The 20,420-nt window shown below is 40.2% G+C and overlaps 1 protein-coding gene and 1 long non-coding RNA gene across 7 annotated transcripts in view; both read left to right on the top strand.

Annotated features, from left to right (window-relative positions):
• The window catches only part of ccdc88b (coiled-coil domain containing 88B), a 58,442-nt gene extending 58,174 nt beyond the window's left edge, over positions 1 to 268 (top strand). For both annotated transcript variants that reach the window (XM_023282017.3, XM_023282016.3), the window contains exon 28: positions 67 to 268. In XM_023282017.3, the coding sequence (XP_023137785.2) occupies positions 67 to 134 (68 nt within the window). In that variant the 3' untranslated portion in view covers positions 135 to 268. The remainder of the gene's footprint in view (positions 1 to 66) is intronic.
• Positions 269 to 11,641: 11,373 nt separating this feature from the next.
• LOC129350303 (uncharacterized) lies at positions 11,642 to 18,399 on the top strand. Of its 5 annotated transcripts, XR_008603657.1 has the most exons (6): positions 11,642 to 11,748; positions 12,646 to 12,746; positions 14,509 to 14,609; positions 17,794 to 17,917; positions 17,981 to 18,138; positions 18,238 to 18,394. It is a non-coding gene; the product is annotated as an uncharacterized LOC129350303 (long non-coding RNA). The 5 variants fall into 5 exon arrangements; XR_008603660.1 differs by lacking the exon at positions 11,642 to 11,748 and having other exon boundaries at positions 12,582 to 12,746; positions 18,243 to 18,399; XR_008603656.1 differs by lacking the exon at positions 11,642 to 11,748 and having other exon boundaries at positions 12,585 to 12,746; positions 18,238 to 18,393.
• The last annotated feature ends 2,021 nt before the right edge of the window (positions 18,400 to 20,420 follow it).

The raw sequence follows: 20,420 nt of genomic DNA, 5'->3' as shown, positions 1-20,420 counted from the left end.
CAACTAATGATCGTTTTAATAAAACATGCAGGTGCCTCTTACACTGTGATCTTCTCTGCATTTCAGACAATCAACACTCCAGTGACGACACCGTGACGACTCGAGACACAACAGACTCACACCAGCTGAATTAAAACCAAAGGTTTTATATTATTTTCTCCCACTGAACTGTTCTTATGCATCTTCTTTTATGTCTGAATATTTTAAACATGAGATCCTTCTAGTGTTTTTGAATATATGAATAAATAAAAAATTCTTCAATCCATGATTTTCAGGCTTGCTGATTTGTGAAGTTATTAACCACCTCTCTAAACTGACCCTTACTAATATTCCATTATTACAAAGTTGATAAAGTTGATAAGTTAAATTGATTTTATTATTTGCAATATCTATATTTTTGAACTCCTACAGTGTTTTGATTGAGCACAAATGGAATCAGTTTTCAAATCCTTTTTTTCTATTTACAAGATTTTCAACACCACAGGAAACCTCTGTTCATTTCCTGTTACTTACAGAAAGTCAACACTACTTTGTTTTTAATACATCCAATATTATCTGACAATCTTAACACTACGGTAATTTTAACCCGAGCTATGGTCTCTTCCATAACCAGGCCATGTTTGTGCACAAACCACAACCTGAACCACACAGAGGTCTAATCAGATAAACACTTATGTATCATTCTGGATGAGAATAGCAAACAGTATATCTTGTCGTTTAATTTGGAGGACTTATTGACAGCCTCAGATAATTAGTTAAGAGGTCTGCCTGGTTGGCTGAGAACACACTGAGCACCAGCTAGCCACTGAGTTGCTTCAGTTTCAGTTGAAATTCCCTTCTGTAGTTGGATTTCTGCACTTCTGTCTTATTTGTGTCTCTAGTCGGTTACACACATTTCTGGCCGACTTCTATCTGTAATTGTTTTTATGAGCAAAATACTGCATAATGTGTTGTTAATACTGGTAATGTTAACAATGATTCATCTCGGTTTTAAAATTTGTTGTTAAATGGTAACCATACATTGTACATGGCAGATGGATGCAGCTCCTGGGTCTGAAAAATGAAGCCAATATGAAAGTGTCTTCAACTGCATTATTTCTAAAGGTCAGCAGGGGGCGACTCCACTGGTTGCAAAGTAAGTCAGGTCTGTTTAAAAGTCTATGAGAAAATTATTCTGCGTTTCATTCAATTTGTTACCTCAGTAAAGATTTTTCTAATGATTTCATGGTCTCCAACACTATTTGCAAATCTTCTTGAATACAACATGATGTTCATTTTGTAAATTTTGCTCTTATTTAGAGTGAAACACATAACAATAAGCACGTTTTAGGGCGTAGCTGCCTCGTGACTGATTGTCATAACAGATGACGACCACAGACCATGTGATCATGGTAGTTACGTCCATCTTTAATAAACAGTGTCGCACTGGAATGCTGCCCATTCGGGTGTTATATAAATACAACATGACACCAAGGTATATTTTTTCAGCTTTCAAAATCAACTACTGAAATATGAATGAAACCGAGTGATGTATCCATACTGCTGCATTTGTAGTTTTCTTATTATATAGGAACTGTAGGGTTTTAAAGCCCACCAAGTAATCATGTAAAATATATGGTATTCTGGTTCTATAAGCAGTAGTATTTAAAGCATTTTATCCAACAAATTAACGCTAAAAAATAACGTTAAAGTTTAATGTTTCTGCTCCAGTAGCTTCATCTTAAAATGCACGTTGTGTCTTCATCAAGGACTAACTTATCAGCGGTTAAATTAAAATGATCATTTTTTTACAACGGTACATTCTACACTCCATTTTAATTGTTAGCATGATTAATTGATGTGTTTAGTTATATTTTGATGGAACCTTTTACCAGACTCTGTTGATTTCAAGGCTTCATATTCACGGTGTAAATTCTTCATCAGATACTCAAACAGCAGCTCTGTGATGTGAGTGGAGCCACTTAATCACAGACGCCTGCAGTCGACGGCAGGAATATCAGTGCAGATGCCATGTAGTGCATCATATATAACACGTATGTAGCTCCGTTGTGGAGGAAACAGTAGCAGAGTTGGTACAAGTAAAAGAACTCAAATGCTAATTTCTCTTGAGAATTAAACATCAGTGCTTGAAGTGCTTCATTTCGTCTTTCATAAACCTTTACAGGATTAACTAAAAATGTTCGGCGTTCCTGCTGTTCTTCCTCATCGCCTCTTCTTGAAGTTGGCTCACTCAAAGCAAAAAAGAAAAAAAAAAGTATGACTTCTAAAAGCTGATCACATTTTTTATGAGACATGCTTTAAGGTATAAAGGAAAGATACCAGAGAGAATAAAATGTTGAAAATTAGCTCTGAAGCAAGAAGTATAAAGATTCCAGCCAAAAAAATGCAAGATTTCAGTTAAGAACAGAGAAAAAATGATTAAGTCATCTTCAATCCAGTTTCACTGTGAGGGTCAGATTTATCCAGAAGGAAAAGCAAATACATAAATCTTATGATAAACCTCCTTGTAACCCTCGGATCTTATCTGTGTACAGCAGGATAAACACAGAGAAACCCCACCATCTGGCTCACATACGGTTGAAAATCTCATTTCATTTCAGGGGTTCCTGTGTAAATCCAGCCATTGATCTAATGGCAAATGATGTGCACTGGTGCTTTAACGAGAGTCCTCTTTATCTTCTTTCACTGTTGCACCAAATGGTGTCAGTGTAGAGCCGGCCAGGCCTCTGTCAACAGACAGACAGACAGACAGAGGGATGAAGAGGGGGGCATTAGCATGCGGCTTTCAAAATGAGCAGACCTAAGAGTTCATCATGAAGCTAAAAGGGCCCTCTTAGAAGACAAGCAGCTTCCAAAGAGTCTCTGCCTCCCAGATTAGGACGAGGATACGTCAGCATTTCTGTTGGGGCTGCTTTTTTTCTTTTTCTTTTTGAGTGCAGAAGACAACGCTGAGGATAATAGCAGGCCGTGCCTCTGTCTCTTCAGCCAGCCCTCCCCAAACACACATCCTGAATTATGATTTGCAAATGACAAATGGATCGCTAATACAATTCATGAATTATGTAGTTGTCATGGTGACATTAATCAAAAAGCAGGCCCCTTCTCTCGGCTCCGAACATTGTGTTTGTGGAATTGAGATGCATGACGGGGGCTGCACACCGAGCTGCCTGAGTGAGCGCAGGGCAAAGCGATAGCAAGATATTGGTTCTGCCAGTCACTCAGAGGCTTATTATGAGTGCAATGCAACAATCACACGCCCTCAGGCACACAGACAGACAGCGCCCAGACAAAAAGTGAAGGGTAAGGCTTTCAAATCTCAACAGTGGAGCCTTGTGAGAGCATTCACAGGTTGTTTTTCTCCATTTATAAAGCTCTGTGCATTACCAAACAATTCTTAAAGAAAGACCACTCAAACAGGAAAATTAATAAAAAGCAGGAAGCGACTCATTTGTAGTTTGACCCTTGTTTATTCACTACAATCACTGAGTGAAATAAACTCACATTTTGAAAGAAAGTTTGTCCCTGAGAGCATAACAAGCAGCAGCAACACAAAATCAGTCAAAAAAAAGCCTTACAGAAAAAAAAGAGAAAGTCTGTGCCACAAAATGAGTGATTAAGTGCCATCTCCATCCCTGATTCCTAAAGCGATGAATGATGGATGGCTGCCTTGGCTGACATCACGGTTGGATCTCAAGAGTCTGCTCCGCTGCTTAATTATTGAGCACCTGAGGGGTGTAACTCTATCAGCAGAAATCACTTTCTCAACCCTCCTTTTCGATGTTTTTGGCCATCCTCCTCTTGTAAAGACCTCTCTCTCGCTTTCGTCTGTCTCAGTGAAAGCCTTTCTTCTGTTTTTCTAACAAGGTAGACTCTCTCCACCTCTGTGGCCTGCATATGACTTTCCTCATCACCCCTCTCTGCCCGTTTACCTCCAGTCCTGGCCTGAGCACTGAAATTTTAATGACTGTGTCTTACTAAAGAGTCTCCAGCGACCAAAAACCCTCGCTTAAACCACTTAGCCCACTGACTGAACAGGCTAGGCATCCTTAGAGGTGCATTATGCTTTTGTTTGAGATGAAATTTTTTGCAACTGTCAATTGAATTTAAATTAAGCTGTTTTTCGATCTTCCCAGGCTTGTTTCTGCAGTCTGGCTGATTTAGAAACAGCACACAGCACTGAAAACTTCACTTTGGGTTAATAAGAAGTTATAATTCATGGATTGTTGTTAGGTGCTTTCTCCCGGCAGAGGCCCCCGGTCGAGCAGGGACCGAGACAAGAGAGCGACGAGGTGATCTTTGATCGAGAAGTGGTGGTGTAATTCAATTAATTATATTTTGCCTCAGGCAACAGAAGTCGGGAGGGGGATCATTGAGAGGGAACACAATGCAGCTAGGTGGAGAAATGACAAGTAAGTGGAGTGTGTGAGCACACACACCGGCTGACCCTGCAACCTCGCCTCCTCACAAAACTGTCAGAATCTCAGAGCTTTCACCGGGGCTTTTACTCAATGAGGTTAGCCCAAAGGTGAGTCTGTTCATCTATAACTTCCCCCCGTCTGCCTGCATCCATCCCTCTATCCCTTCTTTTTTACCTCTTACTCCCCCTTCTCCTTTATTTCATCATCCTCCCCTCTCTCTCCCTCTCTGTCTCTCTGCTTCATTGGGGATCCTTCCTGCTCACAGTTTGTCCCTGCTGCTCCCCTCCTCCCTTCCTCCCTCCTCCTCCCCATGCACTCCCTTTCTCTCCCCTAGTGTATTAAGGGGCTTTGACGCTCTCAGTAAAAGCTGATTTATTCTCTGGGTGGTATCGATCGGTTTCTGCATTAAAGATTATAATTCATTACCCCGGCCCCTTTTAATACATTAAACACTCAAAATAAAAATAAAACAACCCTCCACACCGCCACCACCACCACCAGACTTTTGGTGTCCCGAGGGTGCGGGAAAACACTCTTGTCGAGACGTCCGTTCTGTCATCCGGGCCCTCGAGCTCCACCTGCGTGTGTGTGTGTGTGTGTGTGTGTGTGTGCGTGTGCGTGTGCGTGTGCGTGTGCGTGTGCGTGCGTGCGTGCGTGTGTGTGTGTGTTACTGACTCAGACAGAGATACTCAAAGGAACACACATCTTCTTTCCACGCTGAGACTCGTGCAGCCAGATACACATGGATTCTCAGGCAAACACAAATGCACTGTAACAAACACAATGACAAATCACAGACAGTGGATGTCAGTGGATATGATAGAGCTGTAATAATTAACCCATTCAGAAAATTAAACAGCAACTATTTTGAGAATTAACTGATCATTTATGAAGGCAAAAATGCCAACTGTTCTCTCGTTCTTCAATATGCTGTTTTTCTTTGTTTTATATCATTAAACTCAACAAGTTGTTTTGACAAAATTAGATATTTGGGTACGGTAATATGAGCCTGGCAACATCTGTTTTCTATTATTGAGTAAAATATCTCTTCTAAATGAACCGACGCCGCATGTGTACAGACATTTGTGGGTTTTAGATGATTAATCCAAATGACTGTTACTCTCATGTGGACTGTTACCAGCAGGTTCATATTCTGGGTTTGGAGTCATATAATTCAATAACTATTGGGCGGATTGGTGTTGAAATTGGCACAAACACACATATCCTTGTCAAGATCAACTGTGATAACTTCACTTCCTTTCATCATCAGGAAATACCTTAAACTGTATGGACATAGCAAGCAGTGATGTCACCTATTGGTTTGCATTTGAGTGGACTTGAAGCCTACAGCATGTCAGGAGTGGAGAAGAGATGTAATAACATAAGATAAGATTAGATGAATTTATTGATCTCTCACCAGGGAAAATCACATGTTACAGCAGCTGAATAAAGATAAGGCAGAAAATTACAAAATTACAACAGGGCTAAAAAATAAAGATATAATATCCAATCACAGACCTGCTGATGCTTCAGTTGTGTGAGCCAATGAACAGGATGACAAGTCTTCTGTTGTATGAAGTCAGCTGCATAAACCTCCACTTGTCTTATTTTACGAATCCACCAAAATCCGAACAAATTTGAGGCGTGACATATTCAATCCAGCTGACAAACCTCCACTCATATTGGGTTTAATTTAAAAAGTTTGTTTTGACTTTTGTAAGGCATTTAAGGACACAAATGCACTTGGGGTTGCTGCTGTTTTCTTGGCCATGCTTAAAGGATGTGAGAAACACCAAAGCGAAGCGGCAAAGCCTCAAATGTCTATAAGTGAGTAACATTCGTCTAATTGTGTCAGTGTTAATTAGCTACACTGGAGGTTTCATTGAATTTCATGGTATTATTAATGTAAAGGAAGGAGCCTCAGAGCTCTCATTAATTCTTTGCCGTGTTCAATGATTGAAAAGTCACTTAAATATATTAATATGGCACTGATAGAAATACATGGTATTTATTTTTAACTAATACTGATGTATTTTCCTATCTGTTCTATATATTACAGAACTCATCCACCTACATGAGTGAAGCCTGAGGCGCGGCAGTTGAACCCTGTTGGAAAGCTGATAAAATGCAGACAGCATCATCGGTATGTTGCTCATTAAAAACAGAGAACGGCTCGAATATTCCTGCAGAAACGATAAAATGCTATGCTTAAGTAGCTATGCTTGTAGAGATTTGGGGTCAAGTGTCAATGCATCTTGTGGTAAAGTCTCACAAACACATATCTTTGCTATTACCACAGACGAATCAGACCGAGGATGCCGTCCAGCCTGGACCTCAGAATCGCTTCTCTGCATATTTGCAGATAAAATAATTCTGTTGGTTTTATCAGGCCGTGACTTCCAGCATGCACTGTGAGTCAGCACCTCCCACTCCGAGGCCATGGTCCTCTGCTTCCTTTGGGTAGAGGGGAATTTCTGTCACAGGCAAATGAGTTTAAATATCTTGGGATCTTAATGGACAGATGGACTGGGACGGCATTGGCAGTTATGTGGGCATTGTACTGTACTCTGATGTGGTTCTCCTCCTTGGGGTCAAAAAGAGCCAACGGAGGTGGTTGGGGCGTATGATTAGGATGCAACTAGGATTAGGTTCCAACTGGGAGGAGGCCCAGGGTAAACGCACAACTTGAAGGAAGGACTACATATCTCATCTGGCCTGGCAACACCTTTGAATCCCCCAGGAGGAGCAGGAAAATGCTGCAGAGGAGAGGGATGGATAAAAAATTGTATATATTTGCACGTCATGACTTTAAAAGAAAAATCTAGTCAAAAGTGGCTGCAGATGCATATTAACTAGGCGACTGACATGGGCTCCAATTTAAAGCTGTGGTTTTTGGGGAATACATTGGTTTTGTGCTAATTAGCAGATGTTAGCATGCAATAGATAGATAGATAGATAGATAGCTAGATAGATAGATAGATAGATGGATGATAGATAGATAGATAGATAGATAGATAGATAGATAGATAGATAGATAGATAGATAGATAGATAGATAGATAGATAGATAGATAGATAGATAGATAGATAGATAGATAGATAGAATTTGTTCTGCCTTACTGTCACCTCTTTGCCATTTATATTATTTTCTGAGTGCACAGCAGAAAGCACCACCTTCATGCGTCTCCACCAGTTCTTCGGCCACCAACAGAATATAGATTCCTTTCAGACAGGTCAAGTTAAGGATTTGTGTACTGCCTACGTACACTCCGCTGTTTGTCAATAATCTGGCCTCTGTGGGATAGTAAGGACTTAAGAAGCACCATGTGTCCCCTATTGATTTTACCCCAAATGGCCACACCAGTTCCCTGCACAAAACAAGATTGCCCTTCCCCATCGTCTTGACAGATTGATTTTGTATCTTGGCCACGAGGACTTGAGGAGCAATCTGCCTCCTTGCATTGGCAGTCTGACGGACAATTTCCCTCTCCATCCTTACCTCTACCATCTCTTCTCTTTCTCCTTCCATTAAAGGACTCTTCTACCTCTAAGCTCTAACTTCTCTCCGTCCAGCGTCTCCCCCCTTCTCCTCCCCCCGGGCCTCCGTCTCCCCCCTCTCCTCCTCTGCCTCTCTTTCCCTCTGACAGGCTTTCAGACAGTAAATCAGAGACATTGATCCAGAGCAGCGCCCAAGTGTCCTGGATTCTGCTAAAGAGCCATTTTCATTTCACAAGCAGTTTACTAGCCTCGCTACCCCCCACCCGTAAACATCACTCTCCTCCCTCTTCTCTCGCTCTCTCCATCATGGCCTCATCCATACACATCACCCGCCTCACCTAACTGCCAGATCCTCATCCTCTCTGAGTGCCGACCGCTGTTTTCCTCCCACTTTTCGCTGCTGACTCACAATTTTCTGAGAAGAGAAATACCTTTAAAGGCTCGAAGCGGTTCAGAAATACATACTGATTGCTCACACACGTCTGAATAGTGTACCGACACTCTACCACAACTGGGGTCCAGAGCCCGGCAGGGTTCCTTGAATTGGTTCCAAGGGGTCTGACTCCAGCAGCATCAGGATTAATTTAACCTCCCTGTAATTTGTTTGACATCAGCACAGTGAGGAATTGTGTGGAGCTACTTTGTTAACAGGTTTTGCTCTCCTCAGACGTGATCTGTGTTCTGTTGGTAGTTTTTTTTTATTTATTTAAGGTGGGAGGCACTGGGGAGAAAAAGGAGCCCAGAGATGCTGTTGTGTTTCAAAGGAGATACATATCATCAGGAATCTGACATTTATCACTGGCGTCTGGAGGAATGGCTATAGAGTAGGTTTGCATTTTAATACAACTTGGCATTAGTTTCACTCTATCTCTATATACACTATATCCATCTATACCCATTTATCCAGTACAGTCTGTAAGTAAGTGCACAGAAACACATTTTCTTTTGTTGTGTCTGTTCATTTGACGTGATGGAGTGATAAGGGTGTTCACATATTGCTTTAACAGCGTATGAACATGTTGGTATTATATATAGTCTCCTCACTTTTTGGATGGAAAAGCAGGACGTTCTGGTAACGGGCTGTGATTTAAAGTGCAATTTCAACATGAATCAAGCACTTACTGGTTGTTACTGGTGCTTAAATTGTAGCTACAGTGGAAGAAATCAAGACTATGGGGAACAAGGGAGCAACAACTGGGCACTGTAGAGGAATAATGAAACCCTAAAATTATTTTGTAAATATTTTCCTGTACCTACAGGGTGAAGAAAAAAAATAATTCGAGGAAAATTATGTTAAGATTCCCACTGTCTAATCAAAGAGTAAGAGAACCCACATAGCTTATTATAATGTAAACTATATGCTGTAGTTTCACTCATTAACAAACATGATTGTGATGCGTCATAGAAAACACAGCATTAAAAAGGTGCACTCAGCGTCTAAGTTTGCCTTCAGCACACAGCTATGCCCACACGCTGACATCCACACTGGAATAAAGACAAGAAATATGACTATACCTGTGGAAGTTTCCTGTGAGCAGGGATGTTTGTCGAGCAGTTCCTAACAGGTCCGCTGGTGTGAAAAAACAAATATACCTTTATCAGATGCACAGCTATTGCAGGTTTCTGTCATAAGCTAATATTATTAATAACACACAGATGTGGAAGGATCAAACACGGGTGATTTTTGATGTTTAATGAAGGACCTTATAATTATTTTTTTAATTACAGGGAAGTGATGAGGTGGGTGGGCTGTAATGTGATGTGAGGCTTTTCTTCCATTTTTACCTTTTAATTACACAGAATGAACACCGTTTTTCCTAAACTTCAGTTTGGTTTCACAGGTACCCAGTATTTTTTTTTAAAAAATTGAGAATTCTTCTCTAGAACCTACAGTCAGTAAGTGTTTAATAGTTTCGTTATTCATACAATAAAAATAACACTGTATTCTGTGGGCTGTACTATAAAGTGTTCTTCACTGTTCTCCCTCAAAATAAACCTCATAGTGCTTGTTCCATTTCAAATCCAGTGCACTGAGGTACTGAGTCAGTGAAACAGAAGATGAGTCAGTGTTGAAGTACTTACAGTTGGCCATGTGATAGTTTTTATTTATATAGAAAAACATTAACTTCTGTGTTGTAGCGTACTAAGGAGCAAAACATTCCAGAGCAACACACAAACATCCAAAGACCCTCTCCCAAAGCTGTAAATGTGGTAAGACACCATTTCAGGAGACAGCTAACCCAAAATTCACCTCCAAATGGAACATCTGCTGATCGGATGTTTAGGAATAAAGGACCACTCATGGCACTTTTGGAGACAACAGGATGCCTCCTACCTCCACTAGAATCTGATAAGGGTCATAAAGTGTCATCTGTGAGGAAAACCACACCTCTGCAGGGTTGGCATTCTGACCTTCTGATCTCCCAACCTGACACACAGAACTTTATGTACAGGAGTGAATAGAACCGTTTAAATCAGAACGTTAAAGAAATGCACCATCATCAGAATGACGATCTGGACTCTATCCCTATGTCTTCTTTTTCTTATTATTACTGAATGTATATGCTTGTATGTTTAACCATGTTATAAGTTTACTTCAATGTAGCCTAAAGTCTACAGTTTGTAAGTTTATTCTTATGTTTACATATTTATTATTATCTCAGGAACCATATGAGATAAATGTGTTGTGTTTGGTGTCATTTTAATCATTAATTTGCTGTTATTTCAGATCTGTGATCATCATAAATGTTGAACAGTTGGATTACTGCATTTAAGAAATGAACTAAGAGTAAGTTTTAAAGGTATTTGGCCTCGGACCTCTCCTGGACAGTGAAGCTCAACACCACCCACTGGGAGGAACACATCCATGATTGGTTACATGCTGATTTGAATTTGGCTCCAAAACTTTATATATAGAGGAAAGTCACTGGAATGCAATTCAGTTTTTGTTTTAGACTTGGTTTTGGTTTAGTTTTTGGGCTTTTTGAGGGCTTTTGAAAGCTTGGCTTTATGAAGAATGCAACTTGGGCTTTTAGAAAAATTCAACTTGGGTTTGTAACTGGGCTCGTATGAATGGACTTGTAACAAAGGATCTTAGGAAAATGCAACTCTCAGAAGAAAGCAACTGGATTTAAGAACTACGACAGTGCGAATATTTTCTTGATAATGAGCTTTGACTCTTAGTGTTTTTTTTTTTACTTCGGCATAATTTTGCAATGCAAACCTGCCAAAGTTCCTTCTTGTCTCTGAGTTTCTGAACCAACTCATCCAGCAGATCATCACAGCTCCACATCCTACAGTGGCCTCTTTCTCACTGCAACAAAGGATACACAAGTGCCACTTTCGGTCCGTGTACGGATCTGGTAATTGGATTTTCCGTTCTGAAGCGGGTATTGAAAAACAAAAAACGAGTGGTTATTTGATTTTCGTTTGAAAATACAAACATTAAAATTGAAATACAAGGCGTTTTTCCTTTTCATGATCAAAAAGGGATATACGAAATTTTAAAAATGCTTTGATTTTCATTTTATATTTAGAATAACAAAAAAATAAAATCAGTAAGAGACAGAAACGAAAAAAGGTCCGTTTTTTTATTTTGTAGGACCGGAAGTGGTCATCAGCAAGTGTGGAGCCAAACGACAGCAAGATTCTCGGAGGGCGGAGCCAGAGAGCAGCGATTGGTCAGACTGACTGAGCCAGAGAGCAGTGATTGGTCAGACCATAGATAATATAGAAGACAGCGGGCTAGCGTATCTAGTCATCTATGTATCTATGGTCTGAACGCCTGGTAGCGTCTTTGGCTGCTGTTGACCTTGTTTTTGGAGTAAAACACGGTAAGAAGATAAATACTTATAACCTGTAGCGTTGTTTTATTGTACGTTAAGTCAGCGACTTGTGAAGAGTGTTTTGTGTTTTGTCATGTTTGAGCAGTTGGTCCGGACGCGTTAGCTCGCTAAGCGGCTAAGTTAGCTAGCGGGCTAATTAACACAGGTGGCTAACTTACGGCTGAACACCTGCGTTAGTTGATGCTGCAGCTATCCGTCATTATTAGAATGACCTTGTCAACCTGTATTTCTCTACTGTGTATTTTAGTTTTTAAAAAAGTTATTTTACTTTAAGGTTAACTGAAACCCGTTGAGCTGCACTTAAGTTTAACATTCAGCTGGTTTGAATTAAACCACTTAGCATTGCGCAATATTACCTCTCTGAATCTCCATAATTTCATTAAATTCCTTCTCTCTTCCACTGCTCAAGTTCAATCCAGTATATAAAGTGGCATTAATGGTGAATAAACTAACAACCAGCCTTTGTATTTATTTATTATTGCATGTATTTGTAGTAAAACATGAGTTGAAACATCCTACTTTTGGATCAAGAACTGCACAAGCCGTTCATTTTCAGTCACCTGATGAGTTAAACTCCCCTTTTTATGTGAGGTTGAAGCAGAAAGTCTGAGTTAATAAAGAAAGTTGTTTATAATATGCGATACCTGTTATCTCTGACTGAGGCTTAGTGTTTGTTGAGCCAATTTACATGTAGAAACTTTGTTCAGGAAGATTTCTAAGTAGCTCAGAGTACAGGCTGCTTTTTACACAACCTTGTAAGAGAATGTCTGTCAATGCTTTCAGCAGAATTTAGAAACACAACACTTCCTAAACAGATATTTTGAGGCTGTGAGGTTGAACGTTTGAGAGTATATCAGTGTGTTTGTTTGTGGTCTTTGTTTCAAGGTGGAAGCTGAATTAGTGAGGATGACTCCTGCTCCTGTCATCTCTAAGCTCCTCACACATCTTTACCTGCACATGAGGAAAATCACTCCTGTAGAATGCAGGTATGTTTGTCATTATTATAATAAGATGTTGCCTGGTGACCTGTTAGAAACCCATTATACAGAGTCAGCCAAAGTAATGTTTACACACATCAGGAAAAGAAAAACTTGCATAAATATTTCAATACCAAATTTATTCAGACATAACGAGATTAATAAAAGTTATCTTTGACCTCTACAATTACAAGAGGTGCTCAAAGTGGTGGCCACTGGCTTCCAGACATTTCTGTTGTGTTGTAGACGTCACTTGTTGATGCTCCATTCATGAGGGTAGCGCCATCTGTTGGGAAAACATGGTACAACAGAACACAGAGTTATCATGATTTGATCAAACTTAGAAAGAGGAATCTATATGTATAGAAGTACTTATGCAAATTAAATATTTATAAAACTTTTTCTTTTCCTGATGTGTGTACATTATTTTTGGCTGACTCTGAACTTAATGAGAACAAAACTGTCATTTAATTGTTGCTCTGAAAGCTTCTTTAGTGAAAACCAGCTGGTGTTCTGCTTTGAAACAAACTGCTGTTGAGGTCTGTGTTTTTAGGTTTAACCCCACAGTTTCTGAATGAACTGATAGTTGTTTTTTTTCCTGATCAATGTGGACGTTATAATTGATGGTAACATTTACTGATCATATAATCAGCATGACAATATAACAGTATGACATTCTGACCACCTGACTAATACTGTGTTGGTCCCTTTATGCTGCTAAAACTCCTCTGACCCAGTGGTTCATCAGAACCTCTGGGGATGTCCTGTGGATTCTGTGGATCCTGTGGGTTGCAGGGTGGGTCCTATCTAGACCAGGCTGATCCTGGACCATCCCACAGATGCTCCATCAGATGTGGATGTGGGGAGTGTGGAACCCAGGTGAACAGCTTAGCTCTGTCGTGTTCCTCAGACCACTCCTGTAGTAGCAGTTTTAGTTCTTCCTGCTGAGGGAGGCAGCTGGCATCAAGGACTGCTGTTGCCATGGAGACTAGGGGGTTATTAGTCCTGCAGTGTTTAGGTGGTGGTACATGTCAAACATCCACATGAACGTCAAGGTTTCCCAGCAGAACGTTGCATTAGAACAAGATGATGGATGTTGTTCTCTTCAGCTGTCAATGGTCAGAATGTTGTGGCTGATCGGTGGATCTGTCTGCCTTTACTCTGACATCCAGAGTTATACAAAAGTGTAGTATGTGTGCAGTGCAGAAGAGATTTACTTTATTGTATGCAGTTTTAGTGGTCCCATCAGAGAAAATCATATCCATATACAGATTTTTATTAATTCCAGGGCTGGTTCAGTAAAGATTATAATAATAAGTACATCAGATAATTCTTTGTCGCAGTTGGAATTTTGCAGCCTGAGACATGGTTGAGAAGGTTTGCAGTTCTTGTTTTAGCAAAATATGTTATAATAGAAGATCTTTATTGTCATTGTACATGAAATTATCTGCAAACCAGCAAAGTGCATCAGTCTGAGGCTATCTAAAAATAAATAAGTAAAGAAAAATGCTTCTAAAGCCAATAATAAACAGAAAATTTTGAGGGAATATTCTAAAAAGGAAAGAAAAGCTCCATTCTCACTCCTCTCAGGATAAACTGTCATTAAAATTGACTTTAAATTTAGCTTCAACACGAGATAAAAACATTTACTTTCATTACTGATATTGTCAAGTTTTAATAAAGTTCATGCTACTTTTATAAAATGATGAAAGTGAATAAATTGTATTTCTGTGATCTGTGTTTGATTTCTGTCTTTTCTCCTGTCATCCAGATGTTCAGAGGGAGATGATGCCACATCTGGTCCAGCTGATGGAAGGTCTTGAAGTTCTCTGACTGGCCTCGACTGAAGATGGTCGTCTCACTGGATTTAAGGTTCAGATGCTCAGTAACAAACTCCACCAATGAGCCAACAGGGAAGCTTTAGGTTTATTAAATGTTGCTATGAAAGTATCACTGTTTTTCTTTGTGAATGAAATGTGCTCCAACTGAAACTTGAATTAGAACTTAGAAGTAAATCCTTCCATCTGAAAGGATTTAGTTGCATTAATGACCTCATAACATTCTAATTTTTATTCCAGTCTTGGTTGGAAATAGAATCTCTGTATTGATTCAGGTAAAAACTGAACTTCACAGCATGTTGGAGCAAAACAACCAGATGAAAACTGTGATGGTGTTGGATTGTCAGACCGTAATGTTGCAGCTCAAAGCAGCTTTTCTAGCTCAGTTCATTCTGACATTCAGCTATGAATCAACACAGCAGATGGTGATCCATGCTGTGGAAGTCTCACATCTCCTGATTTAATGGAGCTGCTTTGCACTTTGTACGCTGTTTATTCACCAACACTTTATTTAATAAAAGTCCCATCTAGTTTTTATGAGGAATGTGATGTTTTAATTTCTCTGTGAATAACTGCAGTCTGATGCAACAGCTGGAGTTGTAACATCTGTCCTGATATTGATCATGAAGTATTGATCAGAATACTTATGGTTAGCAGTCATCCCTGAAGTTTTACATTAAAATCTTTACTTGTGTTGTGAACTTTGGTAAGAAGCAGAAACGTTAGCGTTGCCATGGATACATGAGTGTTAAATTCTGTCCATGTTTCCATTTTGGGAAATGCAGTCCAGTTCCAGAATGTGGAGGAATTTAGTCTCACAATCACAGATAATAATAATATTATCTGAAAGTCGGGTTATTGTTGTTTATCAGCACAATACAAAAAGATTAATAAGATAAGTCCTTTATTTCTCCCCACGCCAGGGGAAATTCACATTGTTACAGCAGCTTATGTAGCAATACACGTAGTAATAGAAATACAATAATAACAGAACAGTAGTAATAATATTCACAATATGTACAGGGATGAGAAATGAGGATGAAATAGTGCAGTAGTGACACACTCTAAGACAATGCAATATAAAGTGGCTTAAAAAATAAGTTTAAAAAGTGCAAAGATGTAGCAGTGCAAGAATGTCTGTGCAAATTTTACGGTTTGGGGTGGTAATGATATGAGTCCAGTTTATGTTAACATCAGCCAGTGATGCTGTTGTTGTAAAGTCTTATAGCAGATGGAATGAAGGACCTGCGATAGCGCTCTTTCTTGCAGGGTGGATGTCTCAGTCTGCTGCTGAAGGAGCTGCTTAAAGACCCCACAGTGTCATGCAGTGGGTGAGAGGGATTGTCCATGATGGATGTGAGCTTTGCCAACATCCTCCTCTCACCCACCTCCTCTATGGAGTCCAGGGAACAGTCCAGGACAGAACCGGCCCTCCTGACCTTCTGTTTAGTCTCTTTCTGTCCCTTTCAGTGCCCCCATGCTGCTGACTACCACATCAGACACACAGTCCTGAAGCCTTACGTACTGTGGTCTGTTGGTGAGGTAGTCGATGGTCCAAGCAGCCAGGTGACAGTCTACTCCCACTCCTTCAAGCTTCACCCTGAACAGAGAAGGCTGGATTGTGTTGAAAGCACTGGAGAAGTCAAAGAACATGACCCTCACAGTGCTGCTGGGGTTCTCCAGGTGAGTCATTGATCTGTGCAGCAGGTAGACCACTGCATCATCCACTCCAATGTTGGTAGGCGAACTGCAGTGGATCCAGATGTGGGCTCACCTGGGGACGGAGGTTCCTGAGGACGATCCTCTCCATGGTCTTCATCAGGTGCGAAGTGAGGGCCACAGGTCTGAAGTGGTTAGGCTCCCTGGGGTTCCTGGTCTTTGAGACAGGAACCAGGCAGGAAGTCTTCCACAACAGAGGAACCCTCTCCAGACTCAGGCTCAGGTTAAAGATGTGCAGCAGCACCTGACAGAGCTGGTCTGCACAGTCTCTAAGGAGTCTGGAGCTGATTCCATCAGGACCTGCAGCTTTCCTGGTATTGATCTTTTTTAGCTCACTTCTCACCTGATCAGCTGTTATGGAGATGCAGGGGGTGGTGGTGGTGGTGGTGGGGGGGGGTGAGACGAGGAGGGTATGTGGAGTCCGGAGGTGGTAGAAGACGGGGATCGGAGGAGGGGTGGTGGTGGTGGTGGTAGAGAGCTGAGGTGTGAAGAAGGAGCTGGCTGGTCAGTGCTTTGATGAGAGGGGGGAGGAGTGGGAGCAGAATCAAATCTGTTAAAGAACAGATTCAGCTCATTGGCCCACTCCTGGCCTCCTGCTGCAGCTCCCCTCTCATGGCCTCTGCTGTAACCAGAGATGGATCTCAGGTCTCTCCAGACCTCCCTTGTGTTGTTTTCCTGCAGGTGAGATTCCATCTTGGTCCTGTAGCTGGCCTTGTCCTCCTTGATCTTCTTCTTTATCTCCTTCTGCAATGTTAGAAATATTCCAGTTAAGACTCTAGAATGTCATGATTTATGTAAATTTACCTCAATAATATGAATGTTCAGGTTAAGATTGTACAGTGATATTTTTTATGTAAGTTTAGCTGATTAAAGTTTATGACTGCACTAAAATATTATTTAAATTGACATCATTATTATAATATTTAGGGTCAGACCCTACAGTATTGAGATCAAGAAATCAAATATTCTATAAAATGTAAATACACTGAACTCATGTGGATATATTTAAGTGAGACTCTACAATATTATTTGACACAAATCTATCTAAATCAAAATTTTAATCATTTTTACTCCAAACATTTACTGGACTGATTTAAACATTAAAATCACTCCTTTCTAATTCTCTGCTGTACGTTGAAACCTGAGGCCTTAAATAGAAACACACAAGTATCTGATTGAAGGAACTTCTGCAGAGTCCTGGTTCCAGAACATGATGATAGAATTATAGACAAACTTTAACAAAAGCTGACTGAGAGTTTACGGGTTTTTGTTAGATTTCTTCAATAATTTAATGAGAGTTATCAGCAAAAATCAACTGTTCATTTGATGAACTTCATTTCCTAAAACATCCAGAATTGGAGCTCATATCTTTGGCAGCTGTAAAGTTTCTGCTCCTTCAAAGTTCACAACACAATGAATGAATTCCTAAAACACTCTCAATGCTGGAGAGCGTTTGTGATGCTGAAGCAGTGACCAGTTTTTCTGTTTCTTCTCTGGAGATGCACAATGAGGGACGTCTGCAGAGACTGAGAAAGAGTCTCACCACATCCTGACATGAGGAAAAAGACTTTATTGAAGACTACAATGAGAAAAACTATCAGACAGCAGACGGCTGCATTCAAGGTGAACTCTGAACATTTGATCTGGAACAGGAATTCAATAATGGCAGCATGAGCTTCATTTCAGTCTGTAGCTGCTGAATTCATGGATGAATCATCTGGCACTAGAGAAGAAGACCATCAAACATCCATGTCAGCTGATGGAGGTCCAAGAGTCTCACCCAACAAACAACCTACAGAGTGAAGACCTCAAATCTGATTGGACGGCCTCCTATTCAGCCACATGTGAACAAATGCCTCTAAGCTGATTTGTTTTCTAAAATAAATCTAGTTTGAGTCCTAATCTATGCCTGTTTGTTTGCTTCTTTACACCGCTGTTAACAGTTTAGGCTGTTAGATTGTTCCAGATAAGACAAGTACAAGATTCTTCAGAGCTGTTCTACCACGAGCCTGACAGGAAGAACTGCAACAGCTACTGAATGTTCCTGTGGTTCCCTCAAGGCTACAGGAGGAGTCCTATGAGGACGAGCTGATCCACCTGATGGTGGCCAGTCGCTGCGGTTCAAAGCCAACACTGACTACGTGGACTTCTACTGGACCACACGGAGGCCTTCAAACCGGACCAACAAGTTCAGCGACTCCCCGACTCGGTCTGAGGACGCTGCCGAGCCTCGGCCCAGCCGGCCTCCTGTCTGTGGGTGTTTGAGTGCTGAGAGGTTTGTGGATGCATGTGAACGTTCTGTGTTGAAACAGCAGCTTTTGAATCAGTAACGCCGGGAAAAACCAAGAGCTCCTTTATTTGTGACTTCCACTAAAAAACTGATGAAAATACGTTTGCCAGGGTTCTGACTGATAACAGATTATTAAATAATGAAAATAATCATTTTAATATTCCTTAAAACAATCCTTTTAGGTCTACATTTCCTTTACACTGACTTCTTGGTATATGTACAAGTATTTTGGGTGGAATATACCATTAAGCCCCATGTTCAAGGGTCCTTCTGGGAATATACCATTAAACCAACCTTTTAGGTAAATGTTCCTGGATGTTGGGTAGAATATACCATCAGATCAACCTTTTTGGTCTACATTGGAAGATTTTAGAGTAGAATATTACTCCAAACCATCCTTTAGGTCTACATTTAAGTTGGAATACTCCTTTACACAAAGATGTTTTGGTTTACATTGAAGGATTTTAGGTGGAATATTCCTTTGAATGAACTTTTGAAGTTTATGTTCAAGGATGTTGGGTGGAATATACCATCAGACCAACCTCCAAGTTCTACAGTAGTGAATTTTAGGTGGAATATACCATTAAACTCACCTTTTAGGTCTACATTGGAGGATTTTAGGTGGAATTTTCTTCCAAACTGTCTTTTAGTCTACATTTAAGGATGTTTAGGATGGTATATTCTTCCAAACCAACTTCTCAGGTCTACATTTCAGGTGGAATATTCCTCCATACTAACTTTTTTGGTCTACATTGAAGGATTTTTTCTAAACCACCCTTTCAGGTCTATATTTGGGGTTTTAGGTGGAATATTCCTTTTAACCAGCCCCTCAGGTCTCTTTGAGGATTTTGGATGGAATACTCGGTTAAACCAACATTTTAGGTGCATGTCCAAGGATTTTTGGTGGAATGTTCCTATAAGGTGGATGTTTGAGGACCTTGTAGGTGGAATACTTCCTGAAACCAAACTTTTAGGTCAACATTCAAAGATTTAAGGTGGAATATTCCTTTAAACCAACCTAAATTTCATGTTTTGATCATTATCAAGTGAGAAACCTCAATCCAGATTCCTCATAATGACATTTGAGATTTATGCTGCTGTTATTTGTTTAGTCCAGACTAAATGACAGAAATCCACAACTGTAAATTTATTTCAGGATTCGGTTATTAAATGTCAAAACAATCCATGTGACTCTAAAAACTCAACAGCTTTACAAACTCTAAGATTAAACTCTCCACAAGGATCCAAAATAAGTTGGACTTCTACATGAGAGCTTTAATTATTCTTCATCTACTTCCTGAAAATTTTGGTCAATAAAAAAGACAAAAACTAATATTTTCAGTTGAACTAAAGACAGACTTTGTGATTTTTCTGCTTACATGTTGTGTTGTTGTAAACTTCCTCTTTCAAATAAATAGCTGCCTAACCCCCTGGAAACCAGCATTTGTCCTGTTTTTGTGTTGCTCCTCGGCGAACCTAGACAGCCGGGTCCTAATGTTTTTTGAGCAACACACCATACTATGACGTTTTTACAATGATGGTTCTACTATGTAACCAGTTTGACATGTTCAGGTGTTCTTTGTGTAAAAACTCAGAGATTTCAGGGATCAGAAGGTGGTTTTCAACTTTCTTTGTTAACTTTCTGCTTCAACTTTAAACTAAATTTCCTTCACTAACCCAGCCCTCTGGACTTCCAGTAAGCTGTGTTCCTATTGGCTGTCCAGGTGGCTGTGTTCCTATTGGCTGTCCAGGTGGCTGCTTGGTGTTATCAGGAACACCTGAGTAGCTCAGTGTCTTCCTGCTTTATTTAGCTGCAGTCAAACATTTCCTCTGCTT

Source organism: Amphiprion ocellaris, chromosome 13 (assembly GCF_022539595.1).
Source record: "Amphiprion ocellaris isolate individual 3 ecotype Okinawa chromosome 13, ASM2253959v1, whole genome shotgun sequence".
Taxonomy (NCBI): domain Eukaryota; kingdom Metazoa; phylum Chordata; class Actinopteri; family Pomacentridae; genus Amphiprion; species Amphiprion ocellaris.
The sequence above is the reverse complement of the archived record's forward strand: the minus strand, read 5'-3'. Positions and strand labels throughout refer to the sequence as shown.